General features: G+C 39.6%; 1 protein-coding gene across 1 annotated transcript in view; it reads left to right on the top strand.

Annotated features, from left to right (window-relative positions):
- The window catches only part of trpc3 (transient receptor potential cation channel, subfamily C, member 3), a 69,731-nt gene that overhangs the window by 9,654 nt on the left and 37,093 nt on the right, over nucleotides 1-22,984 (top strand). The window contains exons 2-3 of the mRNA XM_063000549.1: nucleotides 4,309-5,074; nucleotides 10,293-10,478. Of these exons, the coding sequence (XP_062856619.1) occupies nucleotides 4,309-5,074; nucleotides 10,293-10,478 (952 nt within the window). The remainder of the gene's footprint in view (nucleotides 1-4,308; nucleotides 5,075-10,292; nucleotides 10,479-22,984) is intronic.

Here is a 22,984-nt window from a genome sequence, read left to right as displayed (position 1 = left end):
TTATAAAATGAACCAGCGGGTCTAGCGGAAGATGCACTCATGCTTATGGCATGTACGTAGAATACATTAGGTTTATTGTCATTGCCTACCCGCTGAACTCTACCAATAAATGTACAGAAATGTATATTTAGTGGTACGGCCAACTCCAGGAAGGTTCAAGGTTGTATCAAGCTTCATCTATTTTAAAAATATTGAGGCAGCTGGGAACACTCAAGGCCATAGATATAGTTTTATATTCCTGCCATGCTGTATGTCTTACCACAATTTGATTAAAAAGATCCACACACAGGCCCCCCTGACAATGCAGTGTAAACTGTCAGGAGTCCCTACAGACCCAGCTGTGTACCATTGCAAACTACATTGATCAGGCATAACATTATGACCACCTTCCTAATATTGTGTTGTTCCCCCTTTTGCTGCCAAAACAGCCCTGACCCGTCGAGGCATGGACTCCACTAGACCCCTGAAGGTGTGCTGTGGTATCTGGCACCAAGATGTTAGCAGCAGATCCTTTAACTCCTGTAAGTTGCGAGGTGGGGCCTCCATAAATCGGACTTGTTTGTTCAGCACATCCCACAGAATCTCGATTGGATTGAGATCTGGGGAATTTGGAGGCCAAGTCAACACCTCAAACTCGTTGTTGTGCTCCTCAAACCATTCCTGAAGCATTTTTGCTTTGTGGCAGGGCGCATTATCCTGCTGAAAGAGGCCACAGCCATCAGGGAATAGTGTTTCCATGAAAGGGTGTACATGATCTGCAACAGTGCTTAGGTAGGTGGTACGTGTCAAAGTAACGTCCACATGGATGGCAGGACCCAAGGTTTCCCAGCAGAACATTGCCTAAAGCATCACACTGCCTCCGCCGGCTTGCCTTCTTCCCATAGTGCATCCTGGTGCCATGTGTTCCCCAGGCAAGCAACGCACACGCACCCGGCCATCCACGTGATGTAAAAGAAAACGTGATTCATCAGACCAGGCCACCTTCTTCCATTGCTCCTGGTCCAGTTCTGATGCTCACGTGCCCATTGTTGGCGCCTTCGTTCCCCACGTGCATCAATGAGCCTTGGCCACCCATGACCCTGTCGCCGGTTTACCACTGTTCCTTCCTTGGACCACTTTTGATAGATACTGACCACTGCAGACCGGGAACACCCCACAAGAGCTGCAGTTTTGGAGATTCTCTGACCCAGTCGTCTAGCTAATTTGGTCCTTGTCAAACTCGCTCAAATAGCTTGCCCATTTTTCCTGCTTTTAACACATAAACTTTGAGGATAAAATGTTCACTAGTTGCCTAATATATCCCACCCACTAACAGGTGCCGTGATGAAGAGATAATCAGTGTTATTCACTTTACCTGTTAGTGGTCATAATGTTATGCCTAGTTGGTGTATGTCCAAATAACTCAAAAGGTACACTGTAATTAATTTGTAGCTACATTTGAAGGGGAATTAAAGCAATTAGGATGCACCTGACCACAATTTGTTATGTCAAAGCAAAGGATCAAGATGCAGCGGATTTAATTTATGTATGGGACAAAAATATACAAACAGTGCAACTTGGTTTTATGTTCCATATCTTAGATTCAGCTCTAGTTGGATCTCTGGCCACAATAAAGGGAAAGCTTTTTAACAAAATTATTGATTTAATCAGGAAATGCCTGATTTGTACAAATCCTGTAAAGATGTTGCTAGTGTCTCTGCTGTGTCCATTTTGTATTATCAGGGGTTTGAGTGTGTGTGTGTGTGTGTGTGTGTGTGTGTGTGTGTGTGTGTGTGTGTGTGTGTGTGTGAATAAGAGAGAAAGAGAGAGAGAGAGACAGAGAGTGCAAACATACCTAGAATGGCCTTGAATGATGATGATGATGGTTATTCTTATTATTGTTATTATTATTTTATTATTTTTATTATTATTATTATTGTTATTACTTTATTATTATTGTTATTATTATTTGTATTATTATTACTATTATTGTTATTATTATTGTTGTTGTTGTTGTTATTTTTATTATTGTTATTATTATTTGTATTATTGTTGTTATTGTTATTATTATTATTATTATTATTATTATTATTGGTATACACGATTCACTTGATTAATTTTAACTTTTAATTTTAATTTATTTTAACATTTTTATTTTTTCTATTATTTGTTGATTTCACATAATTTATTTATTATGTAGTCCTTTTACAATTAATAACATACCACTTTATTAATATTTCAATTATTAGGAGAAGGAGGAGGAGGATCATCAATACATTTTAAGTTGTGTGTTCAAAATCTTGATATGATAAAATTCCCACAAATAATAAATAAATAATAAATAAATAATTTTTTTATTATTATTACTTAATTATTATTGTTATTATTATTTGTATTATTATTATTGTTGTTGTTGTTATTATTTTTATTATTATCATTATTATTATTACTTTATTATTATTGTTATTATTATTTGTATTATTATTATTACTTTATTATTATTGTTATTATTATTTGTATTATTATTATTACTATTATTGTTGTTATTATTATTGTTGTTGTTGTTGTTGTTATTTTTATTATTGTTATTATTATTTGTATTATTATTGGTATACACGATTCACTTGATTAATTTTAACTTTTAATTTTAATTTCTTTTAACTTTTAATTTTTTCTATTATTTGTTGATTTCACATAATTTATTTATTATGTAGTCCTTTTACAATTAATAACATACCACTTTATTAATATTACAATTATTAGGAGAAGGAGGAGGAGGATCATCAATACATTTTAAGTTGTGTGTTCAAAATCTTGATATGATAAAATTCTCACAAATAATAAATAAATACAAGGGATCTTCAAAAAGTTTCCTCACTTTTATATTTTGGTTGGAAACGGTGAGGGTGGGAGGAGTAGTAATTGGTCGTTTTGAGGGTGGGAGGAGTAGTTATTTCCACCTTTTTGGACGCTTAAAAAAGCTTTAAAGGGAAGAAGATTTTTATGTGATGATGATGTGAAAACAATGGTGCATCAGTGGCTACGCAAAAAAAAAGTTGGTACCACGCTGGGAAAAAAATACATCAGAAGGTGACTATGTAGAAAAGTCATGTAATTTGTTTTTGAAATTCTTAATAAATAGAGTTTTAAAAGTGAGGAAACTTTTTGAAGAACCCTCGTAGTACATTTAACTACATGGAAGAATGGATGCCACATTGCAACACATTTCCTGAAGTCCCTAGGCCAAGCCTTAATTCCAGTGACTATACTTGAAGGTTTCTGCTCTGGTTAAAACAAGGATTTTAATCCGGATTTTTAAAAAAAACCTTTTTTTGTTTTTTAAAGCGAGGTCCATAAAAACATAGTCTGACAAATTTGGTGTGGTTCAGGTGTCCGCATATTTCTGACCATATAATCTACATCATGTTTCATTTTCCTCTAGACTCACTCAACCAAATTTGTTTTTGTTTGGCACAAATTTGACTTTTCTGTAGTGTCACCATTTTTAAACAACTTGAGGCCATGACTTTAGGAAGATTTTGAAGTGTGTGTGGATATTTCTGCCTGTTCAGTCAAGATGTGCTGTGTTGTGATGTCACTGATGTGGTGAAGATAGTTCAGTAGGGTTGGAGTTAGGGTTCTATGCAGGCCACTTGAGCTTCTTCACATCAAACTTGTCCAGCTATGTCTTTATGGACTTTTGTGCACAGGGATACATTTATGGCTGTACAAGGGAGGGCCAAAGGTTTAATGTGTACAATTCACATTATATAATTAAATATTTATTGCATGATATTCTTATATATAATTATATTATTATATAAAGTTTAGTTTAGTTTGGTATAAAAGTAAACCAAACAGTTCTAGATTTAATAAAGAAATGTTAATGTACACCTTTTATACAGCAATAGTCTGTGCATTATAAGTAATAACATTGTTAAAGCAGTCTATAGAGTTGATATTGATTGTGTTACAGCTTTTGTGTTTGTTAACGGTGACTTATATTGGCACAGAAACAGGTGTAAAGAGGGAACAACCTGTTGTGTCCGAAGTGTTTTATTAAAAAGCTATTAAACCAGGACTTAATTAGCACCATCTACAGGGGGGTCATCTGAGACACCTCTCCTGTGCGTTCATAGTCTAGACCAAATGTCCTTCATCTGCCGCATGGCAGGGGTATTGGTGACCTGGGCTATTATAAAGAGAGCTCTGTTTACGCTCAGATAAGCTTTCAGGACACATTTTAGCTGATAACCTGGTCCTGAATTGTGTGATTTACTAACTGTTATAAAGAAAGCCTTTTATTTAACTTCGAATCTTCTTTTCCAGGAAGACCCAGGAAGCATATCCTGCCCGGAGGATGACCCTACAGCGGGAGAAGGGTCGTCGACAGGCAATCCGTGGCCCGGCGTTCATGTTTAATTCACGTGGCAGTAGCCTGACAGCTGAGGAGGAGCGCTTTCTGGATGCAGCTGAATACGGGAACATCCCAGTGGTGCGCAAGATGCTGGAAGAGTCGGTAACTCTTAACGTGAACTGCGTGGACTATATGGGGCAGAATGGCTTGCAGTTGGCTGTAGGTAACGAGCACCTGGAAGTCACCGAGCTGCTATTACAACGAGATAACCTGGCAAAAGTAGGCGACGCCCTCCTGCTGGCCATTTCAAAAGGCTACGTTCGGATCGTGGAGGCACTGCTGGCCCACCCGTCATTCGCAGGTGGAGAGAAGCTAACCCGCAGCCCTCACGAGCTTCAGGACGACGACTTCTATTCCTACGACGAAGACGGGACGCGCTTCTCGCCTGACATCACCCCTATCATTCTGGCTGCCCACTGCCACAAGTACGAGGTGGTACACATGCTGCTGATTAAGGGTGCTCGCATCGAGCGGCCACACGATTACTTCTGCAAGTGCTCCGACTGCACAGAGAAACACAGGAAGGACTCATTTAGCCACTCTCGGTCCAGGATCAATGCCTACCGTGGTCTGGCGAGTCCAGCGTACCTGTCTCTCTCCAGCGAAGATCCGGTGCTCACTGCCCTGGAGCTCAGCAATGAACTTGCCAAACTGGCCAACATTGAAAAGGAGTTTAAGGTAGGCTGGTTTTAATGGAAATAATTATAGATTGTGAATGTGGATAACCAAAATTTAAGATTTTCAGGAATTCAAAGACAAAATAATATAAATAAATACACCGATCAGTCATAACATTAAAACCATCCATTTTATCAGCTCCACTTACCATATACGAGCACTTTGTAATTCTACAATTATTGACTGTAGTCAATGTATTTCTCTACATACCTTTTAAGCCTGCTTTCACCCTGTTCCTCAATGGTCAGGACCACCACAGAGCAGGTATTATTTAGGTATTATTTAAAAACTCCAGCAGCACTGCTGTGTCTGATCCACTCATACCAGCACAACACACACTAACACACCACCACCATGTCAGTGTCACCGCAGTGCTGAGAATGATCCACCACCCAAATAATACCTACTCCTGTGGTGGTCCTGACCATTAAAGAACAGCATGAAAGGGGGCTAACAAAGCATGCAGAGAAACAGATGGACTACAGTCAGTAATTGTAGAACTTCAAAGTGCTCCTATATGGTTAGTGGAGCTGATAAAATGGACAGTGAGTGTAAAAACACGGAGGTGGTTTTAATGTTATGGCTGATCGGTGTATATATTTTTAGCCAGCAATGTAAATAGCATGGCATGAGCATTTCAGCTATCCTTGTGTACCACTCAAACATTTTTATGGCTGTTGTCTTAAATACTTTTATGATGTGTATATTTATAAAGAATATTTAAAGTAGGGCCTTTTCTCTCAGACTGCCAGGTCTTCTTTTGTCTACTCTCCTTTCTGCAGCTCATCCCATCAAAGTTTACATGATTTTTGGCTTTCCAGTGCAATCTGGAGGGTGATATGATCCTTGCTGAGACCAATAAACTTTAAGCAGATGTTCACCCGCAGTGCATGCTGGGAGATTAGTCTGTCGTGTAATCAAGTGTGTAAGAAGCCAGCAGACACAACCTGGAAAGAACTGTATGAGATTAAAAAGTGATTTTTATTTGACAGTGCTCTGTAATTAAAATTACCCCTCATTTTGACAGCTTTTGTTTTTGCATTGGCCACACCATTTTTTTTATTTTTTTTATTTTGGGTCTGGTTTGTTCGGGAAACACTGGACTTAAGGCAGGAATAACTGGACAGAGTATCAATCCAGCAAAGGCCATTGACCGTGCTCCTCAGACATAGCCAATCATGTCTGTGTAGATACCTGTGTTACACAAAATTATTTAATAAAATTTTTTTTCCCTCCTCCTTTTAGCTCGTCAAATTGCCCAATTGCATCATGCTTCCTCTCTGCCTATGCCGATTCCTGCTCTGACAGAGGAGATCAAAGCTAACCCACGCCCCCTCCGACACGTGGGCAGCAAGCCGTATGCATCTTATCACCCACACATTGACGAGTGTTGTGCCACCTAGCGTTGTGTACGGAGAGACACGCCCTAAGAGCACTCCTTCCCCATCTCTGTGCAGGCGCCTCTAATCAGCCAGCAGAGGTCGTAATTGCACCATTCTGACAGAGAGAGACCCATATCCGGCTTAGTCCCGCCCACCTGAACAACCAGCCAATCGTTGTTCATGTGGCCGCTCAGCCTTCAACGGCAAGGCAGAGCTGAGATTTGATACGATGTATTTGAGATCCCAGTCTCGTTGCAGCGTGTGTTTTTACCGCTGCGCCACCTGAGCGGCTTAATAATGTTTTTGATAATAATATGTTTTTTAAAATTCTGTTGAATCTGTATTGAACTGACAAACTTGGTTGTATTTGTAAATATAATCAAATTTTGAATTTGATACCTCCAGCACAATTTTTAAAAAGTTGGGACAGGAACAAAATTAAAGTGAAAAGTTTGTAGATTAATATATTATACTGAAACATTTATAGATCAAGTTTTAAAACATTCCACAATTAAGCAGGTGAATTTGTAGGGCAGTTGTAGCCTAGTGGTTAGGGTGCTGGACTAGTGCTGGGAATAGGTCACTGTTTCAAGCCTCGCCACTGCCAGGTTGCCACTATTGGGCCCTTGAGCAAGGCCTTAAACCCTTAAATGCTTAGACAATATACTGTCACAGTACTGTAATAAGCGTCTGCTTAATGCTGAACATGTAAAAGCAATCATGGGTCGTGGTTCACCACTTTATTCTAAACCCTGTGAGAGAATTGTCAGTTCAAAAGAAACATTTCTTAATGGAGTATTGAATTTAATTTAGGTTGTTTAACATTAATCATACATAATATTGTATAAAGATTAAGGTAAATGTGGAGAAATCTCACTCCATGTAGGACACAGGGACACAGCAGGATACCACTGTTAAATGTGAGTGACTAAAGCAAGAATGTGTCAAGCAATAATGGGAAAATTCATTTGCAAAACTGCAACAATTAGTATCTTCAGTTCCCAATCTATTAAAGTTGTGATTAACTGGAAAGGTGATGTAACCGTGGTTAATGGCTCTGTTCCAACTGTTCTGAGTATGTTGCAGGCAACAAATTCTAACTTAGTACAATTTAGTTGATCAGTAAAAACAATGGAAATCTTTCTACTAAATTCTTTCTACTTTTGTCAGTTAAATATTCAAGAGAATGAACAAATAACAGAAATGTGGTTTGTAAGGTATTGAACACAGCCTGGAATTAGCCATCCTTGCAGAATATAAGCCTCCCTGACTTTAAGCCTTCCCATCAAAGTCAAGCAGTCACTTTAAATGTTCAATAGCAGGGGTGTCAAACTTATTTTCACTGAAGGCCACATCTGCATTATGGTGGCCCTCAAAGGGCCGATTATAACATATCCTGCTGTGATTGCAGTCTGCCTTATAAGTCTTGGACAATTTGTTGTTTTTCTTGGAAGCCAAATTCTGTGTTTGGTGTCAAAATGCAAAATGTATACTGTATATTTATAATGTATATCTACATTTATATTGTATTCCTTTACCACAGACACGGCCTCATAACACAAGAGACGTACCGTCCCATCTTTCATTAAATTACCTTCATTCTGCTTCAATTTTCTGTTCTTGTACATTTTGGGATTATTTGTAAATATTTCTCAACATCACTTGTTGGAAAACTGCATCAGTTAAACGCTGATGTGGAAACACTACCATCTAGTGGCGGGATGTGGTCACTTTGCAGGTCACAAAATTGGCATGCATTGTGGGAGATGCAGTTTATGTACGATTTTACACTGTATTTTAAGACAATCATACATCTTTTAAGATCTCACGAGCCACATGTGTTCTATAGCAGGGGTTTTACAACCTGTGGGGCGCGCCCCCCGGGAGAACTTGTCTGGGGGGGGGGGGGGGGGGGCATTACGAGATTTTTTTACTTCTAAAACTAAAGCAATTCATTTTTCACCCACGGGAGACATATCTCATTAGTCACACTGACCACGCTCACACGCACGTTTAACGTTATTCAGTTCCGTCTGAAAAAAAACTTAAAAATAGAGCTATCAGCGAAGATAACCGGTAACAAAAGCAACGACCGACGTGTGTGTGTCTTTAAGAGAAAAGTTTCTTTTCTCAGTCATCTCTCCGTGTTTACTGTTATAATGAATGATGCAGTTGTAAATAAACACCAACTACTACAGAACATTCTGTGTGACTCGAATACCTTAAAAAGCTCAGGCTTAATTATACTGGTTATTACCACAGAGCGGGAGCCGACCCAGAGTCGTTCTGTCTGTGGAGCTAAACGTTTTCTGTCGGTCAGAGCAGATGATCCTGAACTAACCAACTTAGTAACTGATGAACTGTTGTCTATGCTCTGTGAAGTAACGTTTTCTGCTCTCATCTACACCAAACAGCAAGAACCGCTTATGATTTACCAAAGTATGATGTGCACAACGTTAATTGTGTTATTTTAGCTTGTCAGAAGCTTTCTCAATGACTTCTGTGCGGTGGTTGACGAAGGGGAGGGGGCGTGGCGCAATATGGGGGGGGGTTCGCGGTTGGCAGACAAAGGGGGGTGCATGTCCAAAAAGGTTGAAAACCCCTGTGCGATAGTAACACTATGCCTCAATTTCTTAGTAGCTAAAGTAGGTAAAGAAAAAATGTAGCAATTAGGCTTTTAGAATTATTAATCATTAATCATTAATTACTCACTTTTTTACAGCACTGTAGGTCTTGTTTTTCCTCAGTTCAGTTCACTCCCCCATCATTCTAATCTGTGTCTAGCTGGTTTATTTTGTGTCCTGTTTTTCTGTAGTGCTAACTTCTTTGTTTTTATATTTTTTTGTAATTCTTATTGTGACTGACGTTTAGACCAGTGCCCTATTTGAATGTATTTACATAAGCTGTATGGACATGAAAAGACAAGGTTTTTAATTATATTCAAAGACCCTGTCAGTGCTACAGTGCGTGTTCTTAATACAAAGAAACACACACAGAAAGAGTTTGATGTTTTCATTTCCTAACTAATTCATCCATAGAAATATTTTCCCAAAGAATGACATTTAATTAGAGCTATACAAGTCCCCTCTGCAGATACTGTTATCTCACTCAGCTCAGTGTGTAATTGCTATACTGGCACCCTGGACTGAATGAGGTTGCAATTTTTTTTTTTTTCAAAGCTCTCATTTTCTTAATATACAGTGTAAGAGAACATGTGGTCTACACACACACACACACACACACAATATATGTATGGGTATATATGTATAATATACACCGATCAGGCATAACGTTATGACCACTTTCCTAATATTGTGTTGGTCCCACTTTTGCTGCCATGAGGCATGGACTCCACTAGACTCCTGAAGATGTTCTGTAGTACCTGGCACCAAGATGTTAGCAGCAGATCCTTTAACTCCTGTAAGTTGTGAGGTGGGGCCTCCATGGATCAGACTTGTTTGTCCAGCACATTTCACAGATGCGCGATTGATTTGAGATCTGGGGAATTTGGAGGTCATGTCAAACTGGTTGTTGCACTCCTCAAACCATTCCTGAACCATTTTTGCTTTGTGGCAGGGCGCATTATCCTGCTGAAAGAGGCCACAGCCATCAGAGAATACTGTTACCATGACAGGGTGTACATGGTCTGCAACAATGCTTAGGTCAGTGGTACGTGTCAAAGTAACATCCACATGGATGGCAGGACCCAAGGTTTCCCAGCAGAACATTGCCCAAAGCATCACACTGCCTACGCCGGCTTGCCTTCTCCCCATTAGATATGAACACTTGTCCTGATAATAACACTAATTCTCATTCTTTCTATCTTCCTACTTCAGAATGACTACAGGAAGTTGTCTATGCAGTGTAAGGACTTTGTGGTGGGCGTGCTGGATCTATGCAGGGACACTGAGGAGGTGGAAGCCATACTGAATGGAGATATATCGGCTGAGCTGAAGGAAGGCCAGCATCATCGCTCACTGCTCAGCAGAGTCAAACTGGCCATCAAATATGAAGTCAAGAAGGTAAGTAATCAATATCCATATTATTCCACACACACACATACACACACACACACACACACACACTTACAAAGACATTCCTCCTGACTTTACTCTCTTAGTTTAGTATACACACTGGGTTTTAACGTATTTTATGATCAGCTGACCTTAGTTTTACTTGGAATCCTTGTAACATATACATTTTTCTTCACTTTACACTTTTTGTCTGGGTTTCCTGAACATACAAGCTGACCCTGAGCTTGTTGGACTTACCATTTCAAAACCATGGAGCTGGACCCCCCCCTTTGCAACTAATATCAGCCCCCAGTTGGAAGGGTTCTAGGAAGGGTTTGAAGATTTGTCTGGGGGAATTTATGTTCATTCTGTTTTTTGTTTCTTTATAAATATATATATATATATATATATATATATATATATATATATATATATATATATATATATATATATATATATATAATATATAAATAAATATATATATATATATACAGTGGGGTCAAAAAGTATTTAGTCAGCCACTGATTGTGCAAGTTCTCCTACTTAGAAAGATGAGAGAGGTCTGTAATTTTCATCATAGGTACACTTCAACTATGAGTGACAAAATGAGAAAAAAAAATCCAGGAAATCACATTGTAGGATTTTTAAAGAATTTATTCGTAAATTATGGTGGAAAATAAGTATTTGGTCAATAACAAACAAGCAAGATTTCTGGCTCTCACAGACCTGTAACTTCTTCTTTAAGAAGCTCTTCTGTCCTCCACTCGTTACCTGTATTAATGGCACCTGTTTGACCTCGTTATCTGTATAAAAGACACCTGTCCACAGCCTCAAACAGTCAGACTCCAAACTCAACCATGGCCAAGACCAAAGAGCTGTCGAAGGACACCAGGAAGAAAATTGTAGACCTGCACCAGGCTGGGAAGAGTGAATCTACAATAGGCAAGCAGGTTGGTGTGAATAAATCAACTGTGGGAGCAATTGTAAGAAAATGGAAGACATACAAGACCATTGATAATCTCCCTTGGGGTCAAGATCTCATCCCGTTGGGTCAAAATGATCATGAGAACGGTGAGCAAAAATCCCAGAACTACACGGAGGGACCTGATGAATGACCTGCAGAGAGCTGGGACCAAAGTAACAAAGGCTACCATCAGTAACACACTACGCCGAGAGGGACTCAAATCCTGCAGTGCCAGGCGTGTCCCCCTGCTTAAGCCAGTACATGTCCAGGCCCGTCTGAAGTTTGCCAGAGAGCATATGGATTATCCAGAAAAGGATTGGGAGAATTTTCATGTGGTCAGATGAAACCAAAATGGAACTTTTTGGTAAAAACTCAACTCGTCGTGTTTGGAGGAAGAAGAAAAACCCAAGAACACCATACCTACTGTGAAGCATGGGGGTGGAAACATCATGCTTTGGGGCTGTTTTTCTGCAAAGGGGACAGGACGATTGATCCGTGTTAAGGGAAGAATGAACGGGGCCATGTATCGTGAGATTTTAAGTCAAAACCTCCTTCCATCAGTGAGAGCATTGAAGATGGAACGTGGCTGGGTCTTCCAGCATGACAATGATCCCAAACACACCGCTCGGGCAATGAAGGAGTGGCTCCGTAAAAAGCATTTCAAGGTCCTGGAGTGGCCTAGCCAGTCTCCAGACCTCAACCCCATAGAAAATTTGTGCAGTCCGTGTTGCCCAGCAACAGCCCCAAAACATCACTGCTCTAGAGGAGATCTGCATGGAGGAATGGGCCAAAATACCAGCTACAGTGTGTGCAAACCTGGTGAAGACTTACAGGAAACGTTTGACCTCTGTCATTGCCAACAAAGGTTATGTTACAAAGTATTGAGTTGAACTTTTGTTATTGACCAAATACTTATTTTCTACCATAATTTACAAATAAATTCTTTAAAAATGTGATTTCCTGGATTTTTTTTTCTCATTTTGTCTCTCATAGTTGAAGTGTACCTATGATGAAAATTACAGACCTCTCTCATCTTTCTAAGTAGGAGAACTTGCACAATCAGTGGCTGACTAAATACTTTTTGGCCCCACTGTGTATATATACTGTATATATATATATATATATATATATACATATATATATATATATATATACGTATATATTTGGTTTATGCATTTTCTCCCTTTTTTCTCCCGACTTTTAGCGCATCCAATTGCCCGGATTGTCCAATTGTCATGCTTCCTCTCCACTAATGCCGCCCCTGGCTCTGATTTGAGGAGAACGATGCTAACCCATGCCCCCTCTGACACGTGGGCAGCAGCCGTATGCATCTTTTCACCTACACTAGACGAGATCAGCTGCGGATCAGCTCTGTGTACGGAGAGACACACCCTGATCTGCAATCTTTCCCCATCTCTGTGCAGGTGCCATCAATAAGCCAGCAGAGCACATAATTGCATCAGTTATGAGAGAGACCCTATCCGGCATAATGCCCCGCCCCTATATGAACAACAGGCCAATCGTTGCTCATGTGATTGCTCAGCCCAGCTGGCAGGCAAAGCTGAGACTCGATACAATGTATTCAGATCCCAGCTCTGGTGTGCCAGTGTGTGTTTAACCGCTGCGCCACCTGAGCGGCTTATGTTCATTCTGTTTAAAAAAGCATTGGTGAGGTCAGGCACTGTCACATGGCAGCTAATGCCTACATTCATCACAAAGGTGTTGTGCTGGGGCTAACAAAATAATATTAATAATTAGGCAAGTGGAATGCTTTTACTTGCTATGTATACACATACCCAGCTTGTGGGCGGCTTGGTGGGTAGCACTGTCGCTTCACAGCAAGAAGGTCCTGGGTTTGATCCTTAGGTGGGGTGGTCCGGGTCCTTTCTGTGTGGAGTTTGCATGTTCTCCCCATGTCTACGTGGGTTTCCTCCGGGGGCTCTGGTTTCCTCCCACAGTCCAGAGACATGCAATTGAGGTGAATTGGAGACACTAAATTGTCCATGACTGTGTTTGATTTAACCTTGTGAACTGATGAACCTTGTGTAATGAGTAACTACCGTTCCTGTCATGAATGTAACCAAAGTGTAAAACATGACGTTAAAATCCTAATAATCAAACAAACAACCCTTTGTTTGATAGCCCAAAGCTGAACCCACTAGATTATGACTGTATTTTAACCATGTCAGTCAACGTGTCATCAAACTACTATATTTATGGAACTGTTGCCAATAAGTTAAAACCATATCATTTTGTAGAATAGACTGGTTAGCAGTGGGTGTGGCTAAAACACCTCAATAATTAATTTAATTTTAGGGTTGTCCTCATTCTTTGGCCACATGGTGTATAGGGAGCTGTTTTAAGATATGGTGTGCATTACATTTACATTGTTTATGGTTTTTACTCTGGTAGGCATGAATAATAATACACACAAATCAACACAATGAAATTGATTATATAATGTAGGGCTCACCCAGGTTCAAGGTTACCAGCATGAAAGCTGGAGGAGGGGGATAATCTGGATAACAGCCTGAGCAGGTAAGTGAAGTGAGCCGAACATAAAGTGCAATTGCAAAATGGGTTTGAAAATATTGGTTGTGGGGGAGGGGGGTTCCTGACGTAAACAAGCCAACCTCATATCAAGTCCACATGTTTGTGCTACTAGTTAAGCGAGCTACTAATAAAGTGCTTGCTATTTTTATGTATTGATTTTCAGTAAGTGTTTTATTTATATGAGGACCGTGGTGGGTTTGTGTAATTAATAGTATTAATCCTACAGGCTGATAGAGCTTCCAGAGCTGCCTTGGAATGCATTCAAATGATAAACGGTTTGCGCTTCGTTTACCTCAAGGCTGTGCAGCTACACAGCACTAAGGCATTTCTACATCATCAGTACGTGATCACTGCGCAGCAAGCTTAGACAAATGCTGTCACCTCACGGTCACCTCACAGCAAGAAGGTCCTGGGTTTGATTCCCAGATGGAGTGGTGTGGGTCTTTTCTATGTGGAGTTTGTATGTTCCTGACCCAGTCAAACTCGCTCAAATCCTTACACTTGCCCATTTTTCCTGCTTCTAACACATCAACTTTAAAGATAAAATGTTCACTTGCTGCCTAATATATTCCACCTACTAACAGGTGCCGTGATGAAGAGATAATAAAGCAATAATCCACGAGAGACCGTGCGTTACAACAATGTTCAGTTTATAAATGTTTTTATTTACAAAAACACTTACAAAAAGCATTCTTCCGCGAAATCAGGTAGTCCGTTAACAGTGTTGCTAGGCAACATGAGGACGAACATAACATTCGCAATAAACATTCCTCCACAAACACTATTACACTATTTCTTGGACGAAAAACCCGCTTAATGATCAGGATTACTGTTTATATTAATCTGGACATTTCCATGTATAGTACATGACTTAAAATAGTGTTCAACAGAGTTTGTACTTTTTCTTTTCAGTGGCATATTAATATGGAATGATGTGAGGTGGTCATAGGTGTGCGTATATCGGGGATTTTACAACGGCTTCGAACACGGCTCAGCCAATCAGATCTTAGGACCGGAACTATTCGTTTTATAATCAGTGTTATTCACTTCACCCGTCAGTGGTCATAATGTTATGCCTAGTTGGTGTAAAGTCAACAACAATGTAGATAAGAAGGATCATTAGTAAAGATAAAGTGCAGGTTTAATTGTAGTTTTTAACTGTTTTAATTGTATTCCAGTGTTTTTTATATTATATTTGTGTTATTTTCAGAGTGTCAAAAGTGTCAAAAACAACCACATTATTTTACATTGACCTAAATGTATGCAGTTTCACAGGACCATGGAACACATTAACAAGGTTCCCCATACATCCTTATGGGGAAAAAATACCTTAATGCCTTTTAAACTCAACGCCACTCCCAGAACCAATTGACATTGAGTTTCAAGGTACCACTGTATTTACATTGCGGATTTGGAAGAAAAACATTTTGGGGTGCTCAGATGACTCTCAAAAGTGATGAATTATTCTTTACAATCTGCACCCCTAACATTATTATCAAGAAGTAGTGGTAATGTTCTTTTTTACTAGGATTTGCATGTATTAGGTTTTTCATAGTATTAGCCTAGAAAACAGCATTTTTTATTTATACTGGGATACAGAGGGACACCAGGGATGGGAATATAAATGTGTAAGGTAAATAAAAGCAGATGGAATGGGTAAAGGATTTGGCATGAATGACAGAAGCACTGCAGCACATGTTGACAAAATATGGGAAGACAGCAGATGGAAGGTGTTTAGTAAATCAAATTTTACGCACTCGAACATATGACACATGGACTGGATCCATAACAGCACTATTTCATTTTCACCTACACACACACACTGCATTTTTAACCACTTATTTTACCTGGCCAGACCTGTTGGTTGTAAAATAGTGGTTACAGTATGATGCACAATACTATTGTTATCCAATTTTCATTCCTTTCTGCATTTTTTTTTTTATTTCAACTAGACTATAACTGCTAACTTGTCCTACAGTTTTGAGGTATTGACAGCAAACATTGGCTGCGTCCGAAATCTCATACTTCCGTACTGAACAGTACGCAAAAGCAGTAAGTGCGAAAGAGTGTGTCCAAATACGTAATATTCATTAAACATTATGCGAAAAAGTACCCAGATGACCTACTGCATGGGCAGCCATTTTTAAGTATGCAAACACAGCACCCTGCAGTCCAATAATCTATCCCATAATTCAACTGGAGCTGCCATGATTAAGTATAACCCTGAATAACGTTATCAGTAGCTTTGTAAAGAAAGACAGAATTAATTTTGTCTAATTTTAAAATGGGTATAACTGTGGCGATGTGACGTCATGCATCACATGACAATGGTGCAACCATTTACCAATCACCTGTTACCAAACCAGCACCTGAAATGCCATGGCAACCTTCTAACAACTTCTAGCAATGAGCTGTGATACTGCAGCAACCACCCAGCACCAACCTTGCAATTACCTAGCATACCATAGCAACTACCTGGCAACTCCCAATCAATCACATGGCACACTGTACACTAGCAAGTATACCATATACATTATCAACCACTTAGGAGACATAGCAAACTGCTTAGTAAGACCCTAACGACCAACCCAAGTACTATTTCAAGCACTTAACAATGCCCTTTCAACCACCTGAATAGTCAGAGCTGCTTAGCAACACTTTAACAATCACCTGAAATATCCAAGCTATCAGTTACAGTGATCAAAAGTCAGCTTACTTACAAGGTTAAAAATCTCAGACCAGTAAAAACACACGCAGCGGTAAAAACACACACTGTTCACCAGAGCTGAGATCTCGAATACAATGTATCAAATCTCGGCTCTGCCTGCCGGCTGAGACTGCGCTGCCACATGAACAACAATTGGCCTGTTGTTCCTATTAGGAGCGGGACTAAGGCGGATGGGGACTCTCTCTCAGACTAGTGCGATTACGACCTCTGCTGGCTGGTTGGTGGCGGCGCCTGCACGGAGATGGGAAAGAAGTGTGGTAGAAGGTGTGGCTCTCCGTACACAGCGCTGTACTGCACTGCACTCGTCAAGTGTAGGTGATAAGATGTTCGATTGCTGTGCACGTGTCGGTGGGGGCGTGGAGCAGCCTCATCCTCCCCAATCAGGGGCAGGGACCAGCATTAGTGAGAGGATGATTGACGGGCAGAAATTGGATGCGCTAAAGTGGGAGAAAACAGGGGGAAAAAAAGAAAAAAGAACATAAAAACCAAGTATGCTACAAATAAAACCACAGAAGACACTGTCCACAATCAAGCAGGCATAATATTTCATGGGGTTAGATGCTGTTAGATGCCTCTGCTACTATTTTTTAATAAAAATCTAACCATCTATAACAAAGACTTGCAAGCGGGTTAGTATGCAAGTGTAGGCTTTCTTTATAATACCAGGTGAACAGTCAAAGTTCACAGCCCAATAGTCTGAACACAGGCCAGGGCTGATCGATCTGTGAACCAGTGTTAATTTTGACAGCAAATTTTGATTTAGTTCTAGTCATAGTCTTTTGACTAAAATGTATTTTAGTTTTAGAATATAGTCGACTAAATCTACAGTCGATTCAGTCGACTAAAATACATATTTGTTTGTTTATTAGGATTTTAACGTCATGTTTTTACACATTGGTTACATTCATGACAGGAACGGTAGTTATTCATTACACAAGTTTATATCGAACACAGTCATGGACAAATGTAGTATCTTCAATTCACCTCACTTGCACGTCTTTGGACTGTGGGAGGAAACCGGAGCACCCGGAGGAAACTCACGCAGACACGGGGAGAACATGCAAACTCCACACAGAAAGGACCCGGACCGCCCCACCTGGGGTTCGAACCCAGGACCTTCTTGCTGTGAGGTGACAGCGCAACCCACTTAGCCACCGTGCCGCCCTAAAATACATATAAAGGGTGTAAAATGTAAATGCTTTTTTATCACTTCCCTTAAATTATTTAAGTCATTATATACACTTACACAAAATGGAACATTTTTAACCAGTTATGGAATATTATTAATGTTTGAATGTGCAATACACACAAAAACAGATTTAACTTATTTCAAACAACATCTTTATTTACCTGACCTTGCTTATTGAGCATAACAATAACAAAATATTAATGACCAGTAGGCCTGCTCTGCCTGAAAAATATATGCATTGTTCATAACAAATTGTATATTACATTCTTTATAAAACTGGGTACCATAAAAGCAGCTGTGACATTATGTTGCCATTATACTGCCAGCAGTGCCAGATGTTTCAGATTTGTTGTGTTTTTACCCTAGATCGTCACCCCACATGGTTTACACATCGTCTTGTTTTTCACGACGTCAAATGAGAAATGTGTCCAGATATCGGCTCTCCTCTTTCTCCCTGTTGACATGGTGGAGTTAACCTGGTTCCATGAGTAAAGACAGTTCACAGGCTAGTCTGGTCTTCCTGGGTTTAGATCAAACTTGTGCGAGTGTGGTCTTACCACGGTACAGAGCTACCTCTATCTACGGCTCTGCCGCGGTACTGCAAAAGATTAGTACTGATTGGATGGCTACCCGGCTTGTCCTGCCCCACCACATACGCTAAAGTAGTTATGATTGGATCTCTTTCTAACTTGTCCCTACCTTCCACAACCTACCTTATTCGTTGACGAAAGTGTCGATTCATTTCGTCATAGTTTTTATCTTTTTTGTAGTTTTTATTTAGTCATCTTCTCGTTTTTGTCATGAAAAAAAGGTTCGTTGACGAAAACTATGACGAAAATCATTCGTCAACGAAATTAACACTGCTATGAACAGGCTGTGGTAGTCACCGCTTAAAGTATTAGTCAGAATACAAAATGCTATGGTCAAAATTACAAGATGATATTCTCTAACAAAGACTCAGTGCAGTCTTGTGATCTGCTCTGATACCTCACACTGGTCTGCAAACCCAGAAGGGTTTAAATAGGTAACAAACTCATAACAGGTGCAACAGATCAGTGTAATTAGTGCAACTTACAACAGGTGGAAAAGACAAGACCAATTCCAAAGAGTGGATACAGGTGGAAAAGGTAACAGGGCTGAGACCAGCGCAAAGTAATAACACCATCTAGACAAAGTTCTGTTAGAATAAGGTGACAGTTTGGGTTTTGTTTCCAATCTATATAAGACACTTGTAACCAGGGATGTTAACAATTAACTTAAAAACAAAAAGGTCATTATTTTGTTAATGATGTCACATAAGTCATTCTCCCTGTTTACACATTTACAAAGAGTGTGCTGAGGTTCATACTCGAACAAACAACTGTTATGCATTTATATTGTCTATCTATCTATCTATCTATCTATCTATCTATCTATCTATCTATCTATCTATCTATCTATCATATCTATCTATCTATCCATCTATCCATCTATCTATCTATCTATCTATCTATCTAAATATAGATAGAATGTATTACTGCCATGTTTACTGCATTAACATGTTATTCAATAGAGCTTAAAGCCTTGCTGACATACACCGACAAGGCATAACATTATGACCACTGACAGGTGAAGTGAATAACACTGATTATCTCTTCATCGCTGCACCTGTTAGTGGGTGGGATATATTAGGCACCAAGTGAACATTTTATCCTCAAAGTTGATGTGTTAGAAGCAGAAAAAATTGACAGGTGTAAGGATTTGAGTGGGTTTGATAAGGGCCAAATTGTGATGGCTAGACGACTGGGTCAGAGCATCTCCAAAACTGCAACTCTTGTGGGGTGTTCCCGGTCTGCAGTGGTAAGTATCTATCAAAAGTGGTCCAAGGAAGGAACAGTGGTAAACCGGCGACAGGGTCCGGGGCTAATTGATGCACATGGGGAGCGAAGGCTGGCCCGTGTGGTCCGATCCAACAAACGAGTTACTGTAGCTCAAATTGCTGAAGACGTTAATACTGATTCTGATAGAAAGGTGTCAGAATACACAGTGCGTCGCAGTTGCAGGGCTGTTTTGGCAGCAAAAAGGGGACCAACACAATATTAGTAAGGTGGTCATAATGTTATGCCTCATCGGTGTAAAATTCAGTAGTTAAAATAATCTGACAGTCTTACTGTTAATAGTGTTAAATATTAAAATTATTAGGTTTTTCTTTTTCCTTATCCATTAAGCATGGGTGCTGGTTATATCTTGGTCTTCAAACATGTGGCGTGTGGATTCTGTAAACATGTGTATTGTGGATTCTAAACAGATGGGCTTACACTATACCAACTTTAAAAATATATATAATCAAACATACTGAACAGGTCTGGTTTTAAAATTACACACTAAAACGTCTCAGACAGTATTTACTTCACTCTAATGCAAACAGGCTCTCAGTGACTTCAGCATCCATCAATCAGGGCCTGTGCTAGCAGTGAGCTATGTGTACAAAGATTACAAGAAATAAATTCTCCAGTACTAATTTAGAATCTATTACTTACCACCTGCCAGCGTGAGATTTAACTGTCTATAAAATGTACTCCCAAGTTGAAATAATGCAGCTTGGGATCTGGATGTGGGGGAAATATAAATTGTAAATAAATGTTACACCTGCTATGACTCTGGCCAAGTCCTATAACATTAAGCAATTATAGGAAATCTGCCATATATGTGGCACATTCGATCACAATAAATAACGTTTTAAGGTGGACGTTGGCTTTTTCTCTGCTCTTATTCAAACATGTTCAAGTTGGTTGTGATAAACTATCATTGCTTATTTTTATTCTTTTCATTCATCCTGCTTTTAAGACTGCAACAGCATTGCTAAAATAATAATGTAAAGCCACAATGCATGCTATTTTCTTAAGTATACAGTGTTTGATTATAACATATAATCATGACCCTACTAAATTCACTAGAAAATGTGCTTAATTTTACGGACCTTGTTTTTCAAAAATCACAGATTTTACAGATTTTTAAACAAAAGTGCCACATTTCACGGCAGTCATTAAATAACATAAATTAAAAGATAAAATAAATTGATGATACAGTACACAGCACAGCCTACCTGAACGGTTGAATGTAAACCTAGAACATCCAGCGACGGTTCGAGGCTCCGTCTCAACTCAAATACGATGATTTTCGTCCGTGTTCTGACAACCCCCCCCCCCCCCCCCCCCCATCCACAGAATCAGTTGGGAGTTGTCCAAAATCAGTTACCCGAGCCGTGTTTTTAGCTGCTTTAGACTTTAACATCTTGAACATTTTGACTAAGCGATTGCTAACTGAATTGCCGTAGGATTGCCAGAACCACCTCATAGTGCAAATTAAGCAGTAAATGTGAGACACTTAAATGAAACGCTACATTAATGAAACATGTTAAATCCCTAAACACAAACCTTAAAGTTTGAATTTCACAGCAAATAGCATATTACACTAGAAATGACTCATTTCATGGTCCATATAAGGGTCAGTCCTACTTAATACACTGACTAGGCATAACATTATGTCCACTGACAGGTGAAGTGAATAACACTGATTATGTCTTCATCATGACACCTGTTAGTGGGTGGGATATATTAGGCTGCAAGTGAACATTTCATCCTCAAAGTTTATGTGTTAGAAGCAGAAAAAATGAACAAGCGTAAGTATTTGAGCGAGATTGACAAGGACCAAATTGTGATGGCTAGACAACTGGGTCAGAGCATCTCCAAAACTGCAGCTCTTGTGGGGTGTTCCCGGTCTGCAGTGGTCAGTATCTATCAAAAGTGGTCCAAGGAAGGAACAGTGGTAAACCGGCGACAGGGTCATGTGCGGCCAAGGCTCATTGATGCACGTGGGGAGCGAAGGCTGGCCTGTGTGGTCCGATCCAACAGACGAGCTACTGTAGCTCAAATTGCTGAAGAAGTTAATGCTCGTTCTGATAGAAAGGTGTCAGAATACACAGTGCATCACAGTTTGTTGCGTATGGTGCAGCAAAAGGGGGACCAACACAATATTAGGAAGGTGGTCATAATGTTATGCCTCATCAGTGTATGTGTAAAGATTTAAAAGAGGTCAATGCCTAAAACTCTCTTCAGTTATGTTGCATAGCACTACATGCATTATCTTTAATGCTTTGATTCTCTGAGCAATAGAACTTCAGCTCAGGGTTCAACTAGGTCACTGCCTTTGTGTCCAGCATCTGCTAATGTGCCTGTCACATTCAACATTACATTACTGTCTTCCTGTGAGCTTCTGGTGCTCTACTGTAGCTTTTGTTCATGATTTAACTCTTTAATGGTCTTCTCAACCATTTGATTAAGCTTACTTTGAGTCTAACTACAGTAAGTTGTATTTAATGTTTAATTTAATAGTCTTTTAAATGCACCACATTAAATGTCACACTTTTATTGTACAAAGACCTTTGAATGGTTTACAATTACCAGTTCAGAGACACTTTAATACAAAAAATCTGATTTCGCCTTCTCTCTTCAAACCACCTCCTTCCTACAATGACAGCTATTAATAACTGTGCTACCCCCACCCACCGTCTCATTTTCAGTATCACTGGACATATTTTGATATATTTTTTCTGATATATCAAGCAGTGGGATCTATGTTATGTAGGACAGGCATGAATTTAACACCTGTGATTCCCATCAGATTTACTCAATTAACCTACTAACTTTAATCAGAAGCACATGTACACCAGAGGATGGAGCTGTTACAGACAGCGTGTGCTAAGCTCTGACCCAAAAACCCAACATGACCTGTTCAGCATGTACTGCATGCAACAGAGCTGTATAAGTTCATTTATTCATTTTTACTAACTGCTTTATCTGGTCTGGTTCATCTAGTCGCAGTGTGTCTGGTGCTACCTGGAGTACAGGGACAGACCTTAGACAGGCGACCAGTACATTACAAAGCATCACACACAGTCACTCATTCCTGCTCCTTCTAACTGGTCCAGAAAATATATTAATTAAGCCTAGTAATTTATAAACATCCCAGTGATTTTTAACAAAATAATCTGACTATCCCCACATCACTGATTGCCCCCCATCTTATTTCTTATTTAGCAT

This window comes from Trichomycterus rosablanca, chromosome 1 (genome assembly GCF_030014385.1).
Source record: "Trichomycterus rosablanca isolate fTriRos1 chromosome 1, fTriRos1.hap1, whole genome shotgun sequence".
NCBI classification, from domain to species: domain Eukaryota; kingdom Metazoa; phylum Chordata; class Actinopteri; order Siluriformes; family Trichomycteridae; genus Trichomycterus; species Trichomycterus rosablanca.
Note: the sequence above shows the minus strand (reverse complement) of the source record. Positions and strands in the feature narration are given on the sequence as shown.